This window comes from Lissotriton vulgaris, chromosome 5, assembly GCF_964263255.1.
Source record: "Lissotriton vulgaris chromosome 5, aLisVul1.2, whole genome shotgun sequence".
In the NCBI taxonomy this organism is placed as follows: Eukaryota; Metazoa; Chordata; class Amphibia; order Caudata; family Salamandridae; genus Lissotriton; species Lissotriton vulgaris.
The window spans coordinates 134840294-134862048 of record NC_141693.1 but is presented as its reverse complement, the minus strand read 5'-3'; the positions used below and the strand labels follow the sequence as shown (position 1 = coordinate 134862048).

Sequence of the window (21755 nt, the reverse complement as noted above, 5' to 3'; positions counted from 1 at the left end):
TATTGATAGGTTATTCTTTAATGTATTACATAGTTTTACGTTTTGGAAACTGTTGCAGTCTTGTTTTTCTGAAGCTTGATTCCTTCCACTTGCCTTAAATAGTTCCATGGTTAGTGTATAACAAGAAGTGTGGTTCCGGGTTGGTGTAGGGCAGATATATAATTTCATATTCCAATCCTTGGGTTGGCTTCAGAACATGCAGATCCTGGTTTACCAAGAACTGGTAGGAAGATTAAGCACTACCTATCTCAGCAGGCGAGAAAGCAGGTCGTGGTTGCTCTCATAGGCTCCCGACTTGATTATTGTAATGCGTTGTATGCAGGACTCAACAAAGGGCTGCTTCAGCGCTTACAAATGGTCCAGAACGCGGCAGCCACGTTTGTGTTAGATCTGCCCAAACGTGCGTCAGCCACCTCTGCAAGGAAATCCTTACATTGGCTTCCGATTGAGGATAGGATTTCTTTTAAAATAATGTGTCTGACCTACGGGGCCCTATCAAGAAACAGTTCAGGTGGGATAAAAGACCTTTTGGTACCTTATGCCCCCTCCAGAAATTTGCGTTCCTCCAATAAATCTCTGCTATCTGTACCCCGCGTCCGCCGAGCCAAATGGGGTGGCAGAGCTTTCTCTAGCTTAGCCCCGAAAATGTGGAACGCTCTGCCTGTGGAAATCAAATCCCTTCCCACTATGCAGTCTTTTAGATAGGCCCTGAAGACTCGGCTATTTGCTAAAGCATACATGTAGTTCTCTCTTGCCTTTATTGATTTTGTTTGTTAGGCGCCTTGATGCCTTCGGGTTTTAGTTGCGCACTATAAATTACTTTTCATTTCAGTTTAAAAAAGGGGCAAAAGTGGTTCCTTTTGAAGTCCTTTCCAATGACACTTCACTAAAGAGGCAACTTAATTATGCCTGCAAGACTTAATCTAGTCTATGTAAAAAGTGCATTGTGGTAGTATCCCCTTCCATGCGTGCGTCGGCCAACATCCGTCGCGAGCACTACCTTCGTAGTGCTGTGCACGCCCGTTGGTTGACGCGGCCCCGCCCACTCCTTTACACTGCCTCACCGCGGTGCATTTGCCGCCGCGGTTAAGGATACACAATCTTATAATATCCAAAAAGTATCATTCAAAACAGAGTATACAAGAAGATAAACAAAAGTATCAATTTTAGCCTGTTAAGATATCTGAGCAGAGCTCTGGTGAATCAAACATGCAATGAATGTATACATAGCACGAAGTGAGGATTTCGAACACTTGTCAAGCATTATAGAAATAAAGATGCCCACTGTTATATTCCCTGATTGACTCCCAACTAGTCCTGCTCCAAATTAGGTTCAAAGTATCGTAATAATCTGGACTGAGTTCACAACATTCAAAAGGCAGTATCCTCAGGTATTTAGAAAGTGTAGTACAGAGGGTAATTATCAAGTAGCTCAATAAACCATTGATGGAGGACTGATTTATGTGGGTAAACCTTACTTAAGTTAACACAATCCGAAGCTTTGCGTCTGGCTGAACAGAAGTCCACGTCTAAAGCAACCTCAAATTGTGTTGGAAAGTTGTGTATTTTGGAATTGACCATAAACACTATGTGCTCAGATACCTTTCAGTATTGAATCTTAAATGTGTACATTGGTGACTTTTTCTTGTTGGAGAATAAACCTAGAATTTTTTTGTAAGCTGAAAAAGCAGTATGTCACATGCATTAAGAGGGGAAAGGTGCAAAGATGTAGTATAACTGAAATGCTTGTCACTGATATACTTTATTTCAAGAGATTTGTTTTTAGGATTCCTCTTCATAGATGAGCAAGTGTTTTAATAACTCAGAACGCTTTTAGCTGGCTGTTGACGAAAGACCTAATGTGTCTGGTATCAATATTTAGTGAGCTATGGGTCTTAGCTTATGCATGTCAGTCTCAAGCTATCTGCCTATCCTGTGGCTTTTCTTCCTCTCGATTTATTTGTCCTTACCTGGGAGCATAACTTCATACCATCCGTTGATTGGGTGTTTTGAATGCAAATCTAACATGGAGGAAATACGTTTGTTACCGCACTCCATGAAGGGGTACATATTTATGTTTGCATGAAGGGGTACATATTTATGTTTGCTTGCGCTAGTTCCCCTTTACATCATTCCCCACCACCTAATCCCATCCCGTTTTATGCATTTTGGCCTCTGCTCTTCAAGCAACTCAATTTATCCACTATTGGAACTTTAATAGATTCACATGTTTAAATCATTCCCCGTCGCCAAAGCCGGAGTCCCACGTTGTCATAGTTACACAGTATGTTGCCTATCTATGTCCTTTATAAAAAAATTACTAAACTTAATCTATAACCATTCGGGCCTTGGCACCCTTTAGAACACTCCCAAGAGAGGCTGAGTCCCTCAGGTTTTCACTGCATGCCGTGTGTCAAGGGAGTCTCCCTGAGATCTGCTCATTTTTTCCCTCCAGCAATATATTCTGAACTATTTCTACTTCCAAAATGTTTGACACTAAAGGTCTTTTCCTACCCTGCAAGCCCTGTGGGAAGAAAAGATTACATGTGGAGGACACACATAAGGTTTGTCTTGCCACCACCCTCAACACAAGGTAAAGGAGTGTAAAATCTGTTAAAGGTTTGCTGCCAAGACCTTGAGGGACAGGGAGGGGAGGCTTCTCTTATAGCTTTAAAAGTAAAAAACTTGATGGCTCTTCAAAATCTCGCAAAAGATCAAGATCCCAGCCTTGGACTCTGAAAAGCAGAAACAAACAATTCTTCTCAAACAGCATTGTCTAAGCCAAATACGCATTTTCGCAGGGTTAGACTTTGTCCTTAGTATCCTCCTCTGATCCGTCAACGACGAGGCATAAATTCCGGTTGACAGCGCCATCACCGTCGACAGCAAAATCTATGACTGTATGACTATTGTGTCATCTAGACCATCAATAGCAAAGACCACAATGACAGCAGCCATAGACGATCCCATTGACGATAACAGCATCAACGAAGACTTTGACGACCCTGTCGACTATGACATAACCCCCCCGGCCCCCCATCCCAGTTGTCGACTATGACTCCATCCTCGTTGCAATTCGGTCTACGAAGGGCACAATGTTCACAAAGCTTGAAACGTAGATGGCGACGTCAGAGGCCACGAGAATTAAAAATAAAAAGAATATCAGAGACCTTGTTACCGCCTGAAATTACTTACTCAGCAAGCTGTCACCTCTACCTCCAAGTCCGCTTCTGGTCCCTGGAGTAGTCAGATTATGACGACAATGATTGCCCCTCTGAGCTGCTCATAGCCTGTCAGAGCCCTAGGTCAAGTACTAGGAAGAAGATAAATTTGAGGACGAATGCCATTGCTATCAGGGATATTATCTTCCTCTTCAGAGACATTAAAAGGAATTCGGGTACTATTCTGATCCCCCACTCAGACAGGACGAAGAACAGTTGCAGAAATCTTCGGTTCAGGATCTCCAGGCTATGCTTATGGATGTTAAACGGTTTCCTGATCCTCCTGCAGAACAACCTGTTGACCAACCTCAATCTGCTTCTCCACTAACCCTACCAATTCCTCTGAGTCTCACTCCTAGGATAACACCAGTTTATCACATTGCAGTAGCTCCGAGGGACGATCCATCGCCAGTTGATGGTAGAGAAGGCAAGATTCCCCAACCTCAGCCTCCACCAAATGATTGGGACGACTGTCATATTCTATCTCTCACCACCTCCTCAGCACCCAGCCGATTTACCTCCAGAAGACCTTGAGGTTTTCATAACGTAATAGATTGGATGGCGACACTATTTTACCTTCCCATTTCTGTCAAACAGTCCAACTGTTTCCGTTATGACTTTAAGGAACAAACCAGGAAATCCGTTCGGTCTATACCTATTATAGAGTACATCTGACAAAAAGGTGTGAAAATCATGTAAAACCATGCTAAAGTGGTGGCTGTCCTGCCTCGTATTGATAAAGTACAAGGTTCCAGAGGTTTCCCCTCCATGCTTGGCAGGACACCGCAAACCCATCTGCATCTATATTGGCACTGCCAGACAAAGAAAGACAATGCTTATGTAACGTAGGTAAAAGGTTTCCCTCCATGTTAGTCATCACCATTCATGCGCCCAACTCCCTGGCTACATTGGGCCACTATGATTGACAAATGTGATCGGATATTGGTTCCCTCATTGACCTAATACCTTAAGACAGACTATCTGATGCCAAGAAAGTATTGCAGGAAGGCGAGCGCACCTCCGCAGAGGTAATAGACTGTGTCATGAACATTTTCTCCCCTGGCTTTTGCCAGCTAGCGGGCGCAGCAGTTATAAGACTCCAAGGATGGCTTAAAGCAACCTCATTAAGGCCTGAAGTTCAATCTAAGATCCTTGATATGGCCTGTGATGGGGACCCTATTTGGCAAGCATATTGAGGGTCCGGTCCCATCTGCCCAGTTCAGACAAAAACACTTTCATTTTATGGATGTGGGCTTCAACGCAAACATGAAGTGACCCTATGGCTGCCAGCACAGTTCGTAGTGACGGGTCACTCTCCGTCCGCTCCACAACATCTCGCTCAGTTTCGTTCATACTCGCGTCCCCAGAGAGCCCGGCCTCCCCGGGGAGAATAGGTGGATGCGGAACAGACGACTTCAGAGGGGGACTTATCGTTGGGGACAATAACAATCCGAACTCGGCCACCACAGGCGGAGATCCCAACCCAGCAAACACCGGCGGGGCCCTAGCCAAGCCACCGGGCTAGGGACCCCCGTCCACCGCTCCAATTGTGCGCCGTCACCCCTCCTTCGATATTCACCAATTCAGCCAACCATCGTCAACTTTGGTCTAAGAAAATGTTTTCACCTAAGTAGACCGGACCCTGTCACGCAACTACAGCCGATGTTGTTCAACTGAAACCCGGTTGGGCCAGTACTCGAGACCCCGGCTTCCAGGCTGGTCTAGGACGCAAACTGCCACACAACGTATCTTTGTCTACCAAACTGGTAGAAATCTCGGGATTGCTCCGTTAAACTCCAGTCCGGTTCATACACATGGAGGCAGGGCGCAAAAACAGGATAAATAACAGGATCTTCTGGCAGGAGTCTGAGGTCGGCGGAGCCGGGAGCTTACGTGGCCATCTTGTTTGCTGGCGTAGCGCCTCCTGGACTGGGATTATGAACACATCTCTTCTGCAAGGACCAATATCAGACATCCTCAAAGCTGGTCAGGTATCCCCATTTTAAAGAAACCATCGGCGGACCCGTCAGAATTGAATAACTATCACCCAATTTCCAACATCTCGACACTGGCCAAACTACTAGAAAAAATGTGTCCACACGCAGCTTTGTAATCACATAGAGCACTTCAACCTGCTCAATCCAGTTCCAATCAGGCTTTCGATCCGGGCACAATACAGAATCTGCCATGATCCACATAATTGATGACCAATTACAAATATTGGATCAAAACCTAGCCTGTCTGCTAATCCTGCTTGACTTATCCTCAGCCTTCGATACAGTCAAACACGACAACTTACTAGACCTCTTGAAACCTAGAATAGGGCTATCTGGTACAGTGTTAAACTGGTTTACTTCCTTCCTCCAAAACAGAACACAAAGATTCAAGATCAACCAATCGTTAACTAACCTCTCCCTGGTCACTTTGGGAGTACCCCAGGGATCCTCCCTCTCCCCGACACTCTTCCATCTGTTTATGGAACCACTCCATGAGCTTCTCAACTCCTCAAATATCCAATATCACATGTATGCCGACGACACACAACTCTACTTTAAGGTCCACTCACTTGAAGACATAAAGTCCCTTAATGCAACGCTCCATAAAACACCGACCTGACTGGAAAAATTACCATCTAAAACTAAACACCATAAACACAGAATTTCTCCTAATCGCTCCTCCCAACAAAACAACGATCATCCGCAAGTGGATGAAGCACATTACAGCACTCGATGGTCAACCTCTTCATTGATTCCACGAAATCACTAGGAATAACCCTGGACAATAAGCTAAATATGCAGAAGGACATCAGCACTGCGACTAAAGGAGCAAATTACCAGATGAACACCTTGAGAACATTTAAACCCTTCATACCCGCAAGTGATTTTAAACAGGCAGTTCAATCCCTAGTAATTCCCAGAGTGGATTAAGGGAGTGTTGCTCTTTGCGGCCTATCCAGATCAACGAACGCTCCTTTTAAGAGCCTCACTACAGCCCCTAGACTCAGCACAGGCTCCAAAAGGAACTGCCACATTTCTCCTGACCTTCGTGCCCTCAACTTGAAAATCGCCTGGATGACACATAAGGCATTACATCACAAACCCCTGAGATACCTAGCAGAGAAACTAGTACTATTGGGTGGTAACAGATCTACTAGGAGCTCTAACAATCTTCTACTTAAACCACAACGTTTCTCTAAGAAGAAATTCTACTACCGTACCTTCCCAGGAATGGCTCCCAGGATTTGAAACGCCTTGCCCCCAGAAACAAAACTTAATCCGTCCGCAGCTATTTTTAAAAAAGTGATATCGATTCTCTTGGCCATATTCACCTGAACGTTTTTATACACTCCTGTAAATATGTGCCGTGTTCTCTAATATTTATTACTACTGTATTCACCTAATTCAATGTACATATGCTTTATGTCTATATTTGCCCTGTAAAGCGCTCAGATACCCGCAAGGGTCTTGTTCGCGATATACAAAACCGTCTAAATAAATAAAATAAACCCAGCATTGGATCTCTTTGTAACTAACAGCAACACCAAATGTCAGTTCTATGCCAGTCGATATCCCCTCCCAGGGTCATGGTGCAATGCCCTTTCGATGCAGTGGTCTAGGATTTATGCTTGTGCTCCCCACCCCCCCCCCCCCCGCCCGTCCCCCCCCCTCCACCCTTCCCACTAATTCCAAAGGTTCTCGGTAAAATGAAAATGGAGCACTGATGGCTCCCAAGTGACCCAGGCAGCACTGGTTTACAGAGCTCCTCTTCTAGTCTGAGACTAGTCCCATTCGCCTACCAATAACATGAACACTGATGGCGAAACAGGGACAGATCTTACATCAGTGCCAGCCTCTCTCCACTTACATGTTTTAGACCTATGTCACCTATTTACACGTTAAACCATTGTGTTAAACCCAGTGTGAATATTGTTCATGGGAAGCTTGTCTTCTATTTCCGTTGACCATAAGCTTCCTTTGCCTGAACTTCTAAATGTCCAAATGTAATTGTCCTTTGTATGTAGGATGCAGGATTGTGTTCCACTGTATCTCCTTGTGTGGTCTTGAATATGCTTAACAATTCTTTGAATTATTAAATTTTGTCCGGCTGGACATCCTACAATATAGTACTGATCCTGGTCTATATTCATCATTACATTATAAATGTTTTATACGGACATTTGTGCATAATATAAAATCTCTCCACTTACATGCATGGCTCCTGAGTTCTGAGTTTCGAGACTTAAACATCACTCAGGAATGTAAAGATCTATTATCTGAAGTACAGGTGGAGGACACCAATAAAACATACAAGTTGAAATGGATAAGATCCTGTTTACGGTGTCACCAGAGTAATTTTCACCCGTCGGAAGCATCTCCTGAACAGATCGTGCCTTATTCCTCTCACTGACTAAATCGTGTTTTGTGCATGCATCGGTCAAAGTTCACGCTGTGGCTATTTCACGATACAGATGATCAGCGCAGTCTGTGCTTCTTGCTCTGCGCTTCTCGCTCTGGGGTAGCTGATGCTGCAGTATTCTCACTTTGGTCAGACAACATGCATGGCTTAAAGTCTTGCGGCAGCTGTCATCACCACCTCTGCTGCTCTTGCTTTGGTAATAGTCACCCAGTGCATACCTTCTACTCTTTGTGCTGCCATTGCTTCAAGATCCCTGAGGGACTGCTTTTCCAGCATGCAGTGCAAGTGTTTGCTCTTCCCATGAAGTATACACTGCATTTTATTAGGAATGAAACGCGGACCGGAGTACAGGTTCCAGGCCCCGTATCCTCTTGCATGGACAACAGGCCGACGAGCTTTGGGTAACTGCGGTTACCATGTGACATTTATCCCCCCCTTTCACAGCAAATTAAAGTCTGATCAATTTATTGTATCCCTGGTAAGAATAGCCAGGTCCCCTTTCAGGATCATACTCTCTTGCTGCTTAGACATTAATGAACCATCGGGTGGAGCCCAGCATCTTGTCTGCTGCAACATGCGTCACAGATCTTTGTTACCATGGGGTCGCAAGCCCTTTGTACCAGTAGTTTAAGGAAGTCCAATAATTATGAAAATAGTAGACCAAGTCTCATTTGATTGTGGGACTTTAACTTTGAACCTCAGTCCAGCTTCTCCTGTTGGCAGTATGTTGACAAACCAAATTCTCAAGTTGTCTACCACCATGTTTAAACAGTTTATGTTGACTGATTTTGCTGGCAGCATGATTTCAGTCAAGGGCGCAGGCCTTTTTTCTCATTTGTTTCAAAAGACCATCCTAAACGCACCTTTGTGTGTGTTGCTCAAAACAATGGTCTCTTGTGCTGGCCAGCTGATGGCTACCACATCTCAGCCTGCACGTGCTCACTCCTTGTCTACCTTTTCAGAAATCTGTTTACCTGGTGGCAGGGGGAAGATGTACAGCGCATTTCCTTCCCTTTGTTCTAGTCTGTGTTGCATGGGTGAATCCTGCCTCTCCCATTTAATTTATTTTGGCAGTCTTCTTTGCCAGTGAAAGCAGAGATAATAAACCTCATATATGAGTCCGTTAGAAATGGTCGCAATGTGACCTCCAGCATGCAAAGGCCACAAAATCTGGCTAGTACAATAATGCATCTCTTGAATTGGAGAAACCCAATCTTTGAATGCTTACACTCTGGTTCTGACCGCATGCTTAACCCAATAGAGGTACACTCCTCAGCCAGTACTTTGTTCACCTAGCAAGCCTGTACACCTGTGCAGGCTTCTGCACATCCCAGGCTGAATCTAGGAGAAAATTAATCCACTTAACTGTGATTATACACTAAGTTAGAGAGCCTGCAGCTGTGACCTCAGAGGATTAGGAAGACTCACTCCCTAGCGGAATGTGATTGTGTTCACAAACAGGAAGGACCTCATTGCTGGGAAGGTTGTGGTAACTAAAGGCCCCCGTGATGACTGCTCCATAGATTTCAGCTGCCTTGGAGCCAAAAAAGTAGACCCAGTCCATCTGCCTTACAGCATCAAGGAAGTCAGGTCGAGGAGTTGCTCTACCACTTTCCGATGTGAGCATGTCGATTATGTATTGTCCTGACCATCCCATGATTATGTATTGTCCTGACCATCCCATGATTATGTATTGTCCTGACCATCCCATGATTATGTATTGCTTCTACTTGCACTTTACAACCAATGAGAGCTTGCACAACAGCCAGTCTTCACTGCTCTAACTTGGGATATTGGTCCGTAAGCGATAAGAGAACGCTGTGATTCTGAAATATTATTGTAGTCTTACGGTTTCTGATAGATGCCTTTTTGAAGTAAAGAGTAATTTTGAACTACAAGGCAACTGGCGTCCCCCTTATTTACTGTAAGTATCTCTGTTGGCATATAATAATAATCCACATTTGTAAAGCGCGAACCATCACCCGTTAGGGTCTCTAGGCGCTGGTGGCCGTCGGGAAGATTAAGCAAGCTATTGCCCAGAGTCACATGGTGCTGGGCTAATCTGCCGCTGGCCCCGGGGATCGAACCGTGATCCCCAGATTCCGGAGTCATGGGTGCCTCAACTCCGGAGAACCTTTAGCGTGATCTGTAGTTCTTTGAAGGCATTTAAACTTTTAAGGGGACTTTTTTTGATTATGACTAGCCCACTACTCTCCCTGGTGTCCAACTACAAGCCAAACTGGACACTTAAGCTCTAGACTGGTCCCAGGTCTCCAATGTCTGGAATGTGTGCTCGAAAGGTTGCCGGTTAACTGTCTCCTGATGAACAGGATCTCTCCTGGGCACAAGGCTTTTTTTGTAGGTGGCGATGTTGCTTGGGCGGTGTCTTTTTAGAAGAACAATTTTTTTAATGGTAAATATTTCTTTGATCATCTTTTCGGTACCGAGCTGATACTTAAAAGAAAATATCACATTCGAATATCCATAGCCTTTTACCATCAGTCTTTATCAGAGGTAGTAAGCACTATATAAATGCAATTACAGTAAATGTCCTCACTCTAAAAAAGTGCTGACTTGATGCTGAATTTATTTATTGTGTTATAAAACCTGCATTTTCAGCCCTACCACCTCCTGGAGTACATGCTTGACCGTTTGTCCTTGTTTCCCTGAGATGTTGTTGCCTATAGTAAGTCTCTTGGTTCTCTGTTTGACTGCATCAGTATTGTGGTTCTGTTACACCAGAGTAAAAATACGTTCATGTGAACGGAGTGCTCCAGGACCCCAAGGAAAGGCTAGACCTCTGTGTGTTTTTTTTTTTTTTAAGTGGAGGTTTCCCTGCAAAAAGAGGGGAACCTATCACAGTAAAAACACTGGACCCCCACCAAGGCAATCTTGTGTGGTCAACCCATCACTGGAAGTCCACTGCACCAAGGCATATGTGAGCTCAACATCCTGTCAGATCTAATGGGATTTGGTAAGGTTCTACTGGCGTAACTCAGGATTCTCGATGGTCTCCTAGGTACTATTGTTCTGGACTCCATGGCATTCCAACAAACACAGGGCTGCACTGTTGGTAAGTCGGGCTCATCTGATCCTTTGCGACAAGAACGCCTGGACCAATTCTTTCCAAACTTCTCTTTCCCATCCACTGATTGGAGGGAAACCTTTTCCATCCTGGCTGACCTCAAGGTTAAGCTCCGATGACTCCTGGGTTCTATGAATTTCACAACCACAGTCTACGAGTGTCCACCCTGATCACTCTGCCTCCAGGAGTGTTCCTACTGTGCCATTTCATCTTCTGACATTTCTATTTCCTTATGATCAACTCCAAGGTCAGTCCCCTTTGCACAACCAGTACGGCGAATTCCTGTTCTGCCTAAAGTTGAAATCTTAGCCAGTCCTATGAGGCCACCTGTTTAAAAAAAAAAAAGGGCTTGCTTCGGAGAGCCAGACACCGATCGAGACACTAGTTCTGCAAGTCAGCACTTGTGACTAAGTAGGCAATACCTTGTTGTCATGCCGTGTGTCTTGGAACTACTATGTATTGAGTGACCCAAAGGCAGTGCCTTGCTATTAATGCAATGTTGGCAGCAGTAACGTTAGTGAAGCTTAACCCCTTGCATGCTGATGACGGAGCGGTTCCGTCATCAGCTACGGGTGAGCTGTGCTGATGACGGAACCGTTCCGTCATGACTCCGCCCGTGCAAGGCGGAGTCCGCATGGGCGGGGAATTCCCGCCGCACGCAAGGGGTTAAACGTGTATTGTGCACATTGAAGAATTGTTTAAAGCCCTACTCAGAGCCCACAGTCTCCAAGTTTTTGAACAACAAATGCAGGAACTCGTGGGTCTCCATATTCTGCTGCTCCCCACACCCCTACCCTCTGGAACATTTCCGGTAATAGTATCTTCACAAAATGTGTGCTGTACCCTTTAGCCATCATAAATTCACCATTCCCTGCATCATTTCTGGAGGCCTACCGCCTCCACTGCAGAGAAGGGAGTGTATCTGTGCTATTGCCGCGGTCCCCATAATACCAACTCTGGTCAGGCTACCATGGCCCAAATTGGTACCCATGGAACCTCTTTGAGCGGTAGTGGGACTCTACCTTTTAAGAGCAGTAGATCTGGTTAAGCACCAAGAATACATACCGTGATATTATTCCCACCGTTTTCCTTAGATGCAGTTGTTTATTGCTGCCTTTGGCTTGGGCCCTTCCAGCTTGCTAATCTGTCAGTGACTCGCTCCTGATTCCTTTCGGAAAAGATTCAGTCTGGTCCTGGTGCACCCTGAAATGCCTGGTCCATTTGCAATGTTGTAGCAAATAGAGGCCACCCGAAAGGTAATTGTGTGCATTTTAGAGTCTTTAACAGGTCACTCTAGCATGCCTCTGGCCGAAGCATCTGCAGGGGCCTCCAGTTGGACTTATGCTGGCGAGTCTGCCGCCTGTGACCCATTATTCTGTCTCTGGTCCAACACCGATGCTGACTTCAGTCTGGCTGAACACTTGAATCGAACGGATAAAAGTTGCAGAGTGAAAGTTTCTACACAAGGCGAAAAAAAAATGGTACTGTGTTGTGATATAAAAAAAAAAGTAAAAAGAAGGCAGCGGTAACAGGTGGGCGAAAAGTGTTTTCCCACCTTGGTGCCATTAGGTTTCACAGGAGATCTCCGTATTAAATTCCCCAGAGAGATCAAAACCCGTAGGCATTGCAATGGAGTGCTTCATGCAATACACTAAAGGAACCGAGTTAACTATGTGCTTCACAACACCGATAAGCACCTGTGCAGGGGGACAGTTTAAATTCCAAGATTGGACACCTTTTATTCCATGAAGAGCGGGAAATCTGTGTCAATTGATTCTAAAGATCGGCGATATATTGGAAGTTGCTTCAACCTCCTGATGTGAAATAATGTATTTGTTTTATGTGGCTTTTTTTAGGCACCCTTTCACATATATAAGTTTGATTTATATAATGCTAAATGTATGCATTGTATTGGTTGTTTGACACCTGGTAAAAGTGTTTTGTGCTTTGGAAGTGAATAATTATTACTGCGAGAAATTCACAGTGAATATTAGGAAAATAGTCACACGGGCTCTGATGACCAGAAAACTTAACTACCGCAACATACTCTCTGCAGGAACTGTAGCACTTCCTGTTGTAAAACCCACTAATCATACCACCACCTTTTTTGTGAGTACTGCTTTTCTATATGTGCTCAAAAGGTGAGGAGTCTGCAGATGGAATTCACCATTGGAAGAGCAAGTTTCTGGTTTTTGGCAATGCTGTTTTGAGTAGATGTTCTTTCTAATCACAGATTGCTTACTGCCTACCCACCTCCCCGTTTGGTGGAGCATACCTTTTTGGTAGGCTAAAAGGTTTGAAGATCGTGATTGCATCAATCGCTCTGAGCCTGCAGAAATATTTGGCTAGTAAACGTACACACGTTGTACAGGGGTGATGCCTATATGCAGCTTCAGGTGATCGCTTCCAGAAGTGAGGTGCATCAGCGGTGAATTCTTATGGCACCACCTGTTAGCACAGTAGACCTATAGGTAGTAACATTTTTTTTTCTACATCTAGTTTGGCCCTTGGGAGGATCAAAAGATGAGGAATCTGCTTTAACCATAGTAAGTAAATTGTTCTTCCAAGACCCACTGAAGGATGATGGAATAAGGAACAGAATTTGAGTCTACAATAGCCCTGTGCTGAAAAATATTGTTCCATGTAACCAACTTCTATTACATCTGCAGACTGTTGAAAAGTTAAGCCACACCTTAAGGTCCTGATATGCTGCTTTATGTAAAAATGAAATGTAGTTTCTGCTTTATTACGAAAGCAGTTCACCGATAACTAGTATACTTTTGGGGAGTGCTGGGAAAAAAATGAATTTTAATATTTTCTGGTTCTGGGTACGTGAGTTCCATTCGTTTTTAAACAGTGTTTTGTTTGACTTATTCTGCTGCTTTATGATGCTTTCCCCATGTCCTCTCCATCCCTCCCTTGCTGTCTCTCACTTGATGTCTCTTTTTATATAAATGTTACACTTTCACAGTTTCAAATAAGATTGTCTCCTCTATATAAAGGCCACTGAGAATGTGGATCGTGCATACATATGTTTGCTAAGTGTCTGCTAATGTAATGTTCACGGCTTATTTTTTTCACTTTTTTTAAATGACCTTCAAGTGTAGAAAAGGGCATAGCTATTTGGTGAATGTAGCGCACTTACAAGGCAGTGCCATAATGCGGAAAACGGGACCTCCTCTTTGGCAGTCTGAATCGTAATTCACAAGCTCCTATACTCCATTAAAATCTCCAATGAAGATTCTTTGGCAGGGAGATTTTAAAGAAAATTAGTGTCTTTTACTGAGAATTAATTGATAACCGTAACATTTACGTTGGTTAACTTGTGTATTTGTTATGTTTAACAGGATTATCATAAAATAATACAAAAACCAATGGACATGGGAACGATCAAGAAGAGACTCGAAAATAATTACTACTGGGGTGCAAGTGAATGTATGCAAGATTTCAACACTATGTTTACAAATTGTTATATTTACAACAAGGTAAAGTATGCCTGTGCTTCTGTTCTCTTTGGTTTTATAGCAATCAGGGAATTTAGCATTCCTCAGACTTTGATAACTGGACTTTTATTGTGGAGCTGTGACCATCTTCTTGGAGGAGTAATAGAGGATCCTTCTCTGACTGGCTGTCTCCTGCTCAAATGTTTTCTGTATGCCCTCCCTTCATTGTCCTCGGCTAATGCTGACTGGTTCCCGGATAATTGGATCCACCCTTAGAGTAGAATTAAAGTGGGTGTTGGTAATCTCGACTAGGAGGTAGGGCATTCTTCATCGGCCCAAAAATATGAAAAATATGAAACTCACTCCCAGAATCAATCAAACTACAACTCCCTTAGCTGGTTCCACAAACAACCAAAAAACCTGGCTATTCTAGACCTCATATGCAGGTTACTTACCATGTCCTCCAGAGCTGGGAAACCTTACAGGTAGCTATGTGCTATACAAGAATTAAATAATAATGGAGCAGAGCATGCATACCAAGTCTACAAATTTATTACGAGTGTAACCATTTTTTGTTACCCTATCATCTTGATGTCAACCCCATATACATTGTTTTTGTCTCCTGTCACTGAAGGACTGCAATCAGGCAGTTGTAGTTATTACCTGTTAACTTTAATTCATTTGTTAGAATTGGCTTACAGACCATTCTTGTTGCATAAAAACATAAGTAAAAATACCCAAATAAGCACCATGACTGCTCTGTGCAGCCCCTCCTTCCATTGGAAGCAGAATCCTAATGGCTTCTTAACATAACAGACCCAAAGCATACAACACTGGGCAGCATGCCGCTCTTCAGAAACTGGCTTTCTTGCAAAGAGAGTGATGGCATTTTATCTGACAATGTTTATATCCCCTAAAATAAAGTGCACTTAAGTCCGAAGGCTGGAGAGCCATTAGGTTGCCAGTGCTTTCATCATTTAAATTTGTGATTCTTTTATTTTTTTTATTTTTTAAACACATTTTTAGTTATAGTTGTCTGCTTAAATTATGCCAATGGGTTTGTCATTGAAAACCATTAGTACATTTTTTTCTTTGTGCCAAATTAAATCCCGGCTTTGCAGCGTGAATCTTTCTGGATTCACTATGCTGTGCATATTCCGCGGTCTTGTGGTTGGGTCCGGATTCGTAGTCCTTTTTTTTTTTTTTTTTTGTAGCCCTTGTGGGCGTCAGCGTCACACCTCCTCCGGTGCATTTCCGGTGACGTCGGCATGCTTCCTGCGGAAGCTCCCACTCTTGGGCGCCATCTTCAGATTCTTTTTTCCGCGTCGGGTCTGGATCGTTCCCGTTGGGCTCCAGACATTTTTGGAGAAAGTACTGAATAGAGTAGAAGTTGGAGGAGATATTGGAAGAAGAAGACTAAAGAAGACTTCGCAGAACATTGACGAAGAGTAAAGAAGGTGAAAACCTCGAACTTTGACGATCGTCGACGTCCACGCGGTCAGGGAGGCCTGAACGCACGAGGATGGACAACACGCCGTTCAAGTTCTGCCCGAACTGCAGACACAAGTACGCGCAGAAAGACCAGCACCCGCTTTGCAACCTTTGTCTGCCGGTAGAACACAGAAGCGAGGACTGCAACGCCTGCGCCGTCTTCGCCCAGAAGACCCTTCGTGTGAGGAAGAGACAGAGGGTAGCACACGCCACCCTCGAAGGAAAATCCCCGACGCCATCGCTGTACGAGCTGGGGATGTCCTCAGAGGAGGAGGACAACGCTGCCGCCGAAGACGACAGCTACACGGTCGTAGAGACCGATTACAAGAAGACACCTGATAAGGTAGGAGACTCGACGTCCCACAAGAACACGAGAGACTCTGAGTCTCGAAAGTACGAGGCCAAGAGCCCGAAGGCGCCGACGCAGCGACATCTGCCGTCCGCGACCACTAGCAGGCCCAGCGGATCCTCGAAGGAGTCCCTGGCGCCGAAAGCTGTTGACCAGCAGAAAGCGTCGAAGATCGTCGCCGAAAGGGACCGATCGACGTCGAGGGAGAAAGACCCTAAAGCCTCGGCACCGTCCAAGGACCCGAAAGCCAGTTGACGTCCAAGCCGTCGACGCGGAAAATCGCGCCGCCGAACCAAGGGACGAAGAGAGGGGCCGAACATGCGGCCGAGATGGAAAGGAAAAGACGTCGGCTAGAAGCCGAGATGGCAAGCCTCTTGCAGCGGAGAAAAGATTTCGCCGCTGAGATGAGTGCCTTCACGATTCCACACAAGACCAAGCACGCCGTGCTAGATCTGGTCGAAGAGGAAGAAGAACATGTCGACGACCATGTGCCTAGCGACGAGATGGTCGACGACCAGGAAGGTGAAGAGAATCCCTACGAGGATTACAACTATGATGACGAAGAGGGCAGTAGGTTGGACGCCGAGTCGGCCACCTCTGACCCACGCGAGGAGGATTACCTAGACGTCGACACAGAGAGCCCGGAAGAGGCGGTCGACTCATACCCCTCGAGACCCTCGCCGCTGGACGACATCGGGGCATACAACTCGGCGATACAATCTGCCGCAACTGCATTCAAGCTGAAGCTCGACGAGGAAAAGCAGAAAGCGGACTTCCTGCTAGAGACATTGCTCCCAATACAAACAAGAAGCCAGTTCCTTCCAATGCTCGAGAGCATCTTGGCTCAGGGAAAGGAAGCGTTCAAAGAGCCCGCAACATGCAAGGCGGTAACTCCCAGAACAGACAAAAAATACAAACACTCCTCGAAGGACCCGGCCTACATTCGGGGCGAGGTCTCCGCTGACTCCATTATCACGGCCACAGCTAGGAAGAGGGCGAGCGTATCCACTACCTCGGGCCCACCACCGGATAAGGAGAGCAAGAGGATGGATCTGGTGGGGAGAAGGCTCAAGCGAAATGCCGCGACCCACTGGCGCATGGCTAATTCCAACGCCCTGTTAAACAGGCACATGTACCAGATCACGGAGGGGCTGGGGCAGTTGGTGAAAGACCTACCCCAGGATGCCAGGCAGAAGGCCGAAAAATTGATCGAAGAAGGGAAGAGCGCAGCAAATTCTTGCCTTAAGAGGGCCCTGGACGGAGCAGACACCGCCAGCAGGCTCATGATGATGGGTGTCACGGAAAGGAGACACTCCTGGCTCAGGATCTCAGGGTTCAAACCCGAGGTACAACACAGTATCCTGAACACACCGTTTAACGGCGAAACGCTTTTCGGAGCAACAGTTGACGAGAAACTATGCCAACTCAAAAAAGATAACGAGACGGCAAGATCCATGGGGGCATTGGAGTTCAGAGGCAACAGAAGAGGCACCCCGGCACGGAGGCCCGGCGGGAGAGGTGGAAACCAGCCAGGTACATCGCACCAGGCCTTCCAGCAGACGCACCAGGCAGACTCGCAGGCTCAGCAAGGTCACCAGAAGCAGTCCTGGCAATACCAGCCAAGAGGTCAGTCCTTTCGAGGGAGAAATGGCCGTGGCCAGAATAGAAGAGGGGGGCAGCAGCCCACCTCGAAGTGTCTTCAAACACCTCCGAGTGCCCGACCACAGAAAAGATCCCAGGGGGCACCATGTACGAAGGGGTCAGGACAATCTAGAGACCTACGACCACATGACACCAGTGGGAGGAAGATTAAAGTTCTATCTCCAAGAATGGAGAGAAATAACATCAGACAAATGGATTCTAAACATCATCCAATTCGGATACTGCTTGGAGTTGGAGAGAAAGCCAACAAACCGAAAACCAAGGGGGAAGCCACCAGCAAGAGAACAGCTGGCGAGGCTTCAGGAAGAAGTGCAAGAACTTCTACAAAAACAGGCCATAGAAAGAGTTCCCTTCAGGGAAAGGAACAAGGGAATATACTCAACGTACTTCCTAGTACCGAAGGTCGACGACAAGATGAAACCCATCCTAGACCTAAGGTTTCTCAACAAATTCATAAGAACACAAAAGTTCAAAATGACCTCCCTGCAGGAGGTGCTGCCGCAATTGCAGGTCGGAGACTTCATGGTCATGATAGACCTCAAGGACGCCTACTTACACATACCTATGAACAAGAAGCACAAGCATATGCTCAGGTTCGCAATCGGAGGAGGCCACTACCAGTTCACAACGCTGGCCTTCGGACTGAAATCAGCACCGAGGGTATTCACGAAGTGCCTCGCGGCAGTCGCAGCGCACTTACGAAGACAGGGGATACACGTATACCCTTACCTGGACGACTGGCTGGTGAAAGCAAACTCGTACCAGAAGTGCAAGCAGCATGCACATACAGTGACGAGCACGCTCATAAACCTGGGGTTCTCCGTCCATTTGAAGAAATCATCAATGGAGCCGGAGCAAGTGAAGATCTTCCTGGGGGCAGAGATCAACACCTTACAGGGCAAAGTGTTCCCCAGCGAGAAGAGAGCAAGGGCACTAGTCAAGGAAACTCGCCTCTACCGGAAGGGACAAGCTCGGACAGTGAGGACTGCGAGTAAGATCATGGGGATGATGGCATCGTGCATCCACCTAGTGCCGAATGTGCGGCTCCACATGAGACCCATTCAAGAATGGCTCCAGGAACAATGGTCACAGGCTTCGGGCAGTTGGGAGGATCTTGTGGTGGTGACGCACGCAGTGCAGAAGGAGATGACATGGTGGACCTTGGAGAACTTAACAAGGGGACAGCCTCTAACACTCCCAACTCCGACAGTGACCATCACCACGGACGCATCCATGAAGGGATGGGGCGCTCACATGGAGGAACTCAAGGTGAGGGGTCTTTGGACGCCAGCAGATGCGACAAAGCACATCAATTACCTCAAATTGAAGACCATCTTCCTTGCACTGAAAGCCTTCCAGACAAGACTGTACAGGCAAAGAGTGTTGCTACAGACAGACAACACCACAGCGATGTTCTACATCAACAAACAGGGTGGAACACAGTCAACAACGCTTTCAACGCTGGCGCAGGAGATATGGAGGTGGGCCATCCCTCTCCAGATAGACCTGCTAGCCATACACCTACCAGGGAAGGAGAACATTCAGGCAGACTGGCTGAGCAGACAGACCTCGGCATCCCACGAGTGGGAGCTCAATGCTCAGGAGACAAGGAGGCTGTTCGACAGATGGGGAACGCCATCAGTGGACCTGTTTGCAACACGCCAGAATGCGAAATGCCGAAACTTCGCATCCAGACAACACGAAGAAGGGTCCCTTGGGAATGCCCTATGGATAGATTGGTCCGGGAAATTTGCGTACGCTTTTCCCCCGATACCACTGATACACAGAGTGCTGAGCAAGTGCAGAGCGTGCACCATGACCCTGATACTGGTCGCGCCACAGTGGGCGAGGCAGACATGGTACAAAGAGATCATGGAGATGGCGCAGTGTGCACCCCACAGATTCGGCAGAAGAAAAGACCTGCTCTCCATGCAGAACGGAGAGGTGCTGCACCCAGTACCAGAGAGCATGAGCCTAGTAGCATGGCTCCTGAGGACCTAGAGTTCGCACATTTGAGACTGCCAGAGAGCACTGTAGGAAGGTACATCCTGACTATGGTTGCCCCCAACTTTTTGCCCTGTGTTTTAGCTGGTTTTGGACATAGTCGACCTGGGACCCTGCCAATCAGGAGCCCAGGCCTACTGCTCTCTCTTTAAAATGGATTCCATGTACCCTAGGTGCATTTCCAATTGGTACTGGGCCACCCTATCAGACCCTGTAACTCAGGGCATGGGTGTACCCAGGGCTGCCAGGGGCTGCAGCATGTATTATGCCACCCCTGGCTGGCCTCCTAAATTCGACACAACTGGCTGCATGACAGCTGGGGCAAAGTCGTGTAATCACCCTTTGCTGTAGGTGTAGTATACCTATACCTAACCCTAAAATGGACACACAGATTCCTATCAGTCACTCCTATGGCAGGCCTTGACAATCCTGAAGGCAGAGCGCTTGGAATTGTGTGAGATGGTGCTCTGGCATGAGCTGAGCCTGTCTGCAGCTTGCAGAATCAAGTCCTAATAGCTGTTCCATGATATCGCATACCATATACTCTTAAGTGCATTATAATCCTCGCAATTAAATGCTATCTTTGCTATTGCTTTATCAAAACATGTCGAGTAAGGTGTCATACGAATTGGAATACTAACCCCTCGCCAATTCTGGCGACGGGGTTAGCATTCCACCCTTCTAGAGGGACACGACATGTATGTAACTGTGAACCCCGGTTAAAGTTAACTAAAGCCTCAGCTCCACAAAATGGATGCTGCCACCACAGACACGAGTCTGACCTCCTGCTGCTGGGAGCCCTTCCAGCGAGGGAGGCCTGGACAAGGGTTTCCTGTCCGGGGCGGTGCTAGCACCGTCCCAGACATGGTTTTGTGTATCCTGGGTAGGCAGGGCTTTTCAGGAAGGTGACTGCTGAGTGGCACCCCGGTGCTCACTACGCATAGGCCGGTCAGAACCAGTTCCAGGGGCACACCAGCCCCTGGCCTGGGGGAAGTCCGGCATGGCAGAGGGGTGTAACCACCCCCCTCCTAGTCCCACCCATAGGCAGGACCTAGTCACCAGGTCAGCCCCCTTTTTTAGTATAAAGATGGGAGCGGGCCCCCTGTTCAAATTAGATCATCTTTGGAATCAAGACACGACTTTCTTCGAAAGGACATCAAGATTTCTTCTTCAAGATTCTCCCTTGTGGCTAAGGAGTAGTCACCCTGCATCAAGCGGGCACCATCCTAAGAACACTGCGGTCTGCTGCAAGTCCTTCTTCATGAATCCGACGACCCAGCTCGACGAGACCCGGCTTCCCTGGCACCTCTGACCTCTACTCACCTCTACAGCCAAGCTGAGAACCGTGAGTGCGACGAGACCTCGTGGGACCGACGATCGCCAAGACTGCACGACTTCTTTGTAACAAGCCCACCGAGTCTTCCACTGGTGAGTGCTTTGGGGTCCGAGAAGCCCCAACCCTGAGCAGCTCCAGCACCGAAGATCAGCCCTCCAGCATCTCCACGATCTGCGTGGGGCCCTTCTGCTTTTGCGTGCTCACCGCGCTGTGTGGCTACTAGCCGGCTGGCTTGTGGCCTTCTTCACGACGCCCGACGACATCACTGCTGCTGGTCTGGTTGCTCCAGACTGGCCCTTGCTTCCTTCTTCAAGAGAGGCACCCCGGACCCTCCTGGTCCACTCCAGGCGCCATTTTAGGTCCACCGCGTGGGCTTGAATTTGCCAAGGCTTTGTTGCCCAATCCTGGGTCCAGCGACGCCGACAGCTTCAATCTTCGTGGGACAGCTCGTTCCTCCTTCCTGGTCGCCGACAACGCCTCCTGGTCCGTGAGATCTTCGAGCACAGCGTCACCCACTCACCTAGTCGAGGAGGCTACCATCCGGTGCCCTCCTGGTGCCCACTGACTACTGGCTAGTAGTCTCGAACTTGGTCCCCTCTGCTTTCAGGTGTCATCTTCCATCGATCCAGGCTTGGATCCACCGAACTTTCTTCACTGGTCGCCTGCCAGCAACTTCTTTCTTCCAGGCTCCTGGTCCGGCAACGAGGATTCCCGACGTCTTTTGAGTCCTATGCAGCTGCAGCCCCTG

General features: G+C 46.9%; 1 protein-coding gene across 8 annotated transcripts in view; it reads left to right on the top strand.

Annotated features, from left to right (window-relative positions):
- The window catches only part of BRD3 (bromodomain containing 3), a 374663-nt gene that overhangs the window by 38664 nt on the left and 314244 nt on the right, over positions 1 to 21755 (top strand). For all 8 annotated transcript variants that reach the window (XM_086921064.1, XM_086921060.1, XM_086921061.1 and 5 more), the window contains exon 3: positions 14070 to 14207. In XM_086921064.1, coding sequence (XP_086777190.1) covers positions 14070 to 14207 — 138 coding nt within the window. The remainder of the gene's footprint in view (positions 1 to 14069; positions 14208 to 21755) is intronic.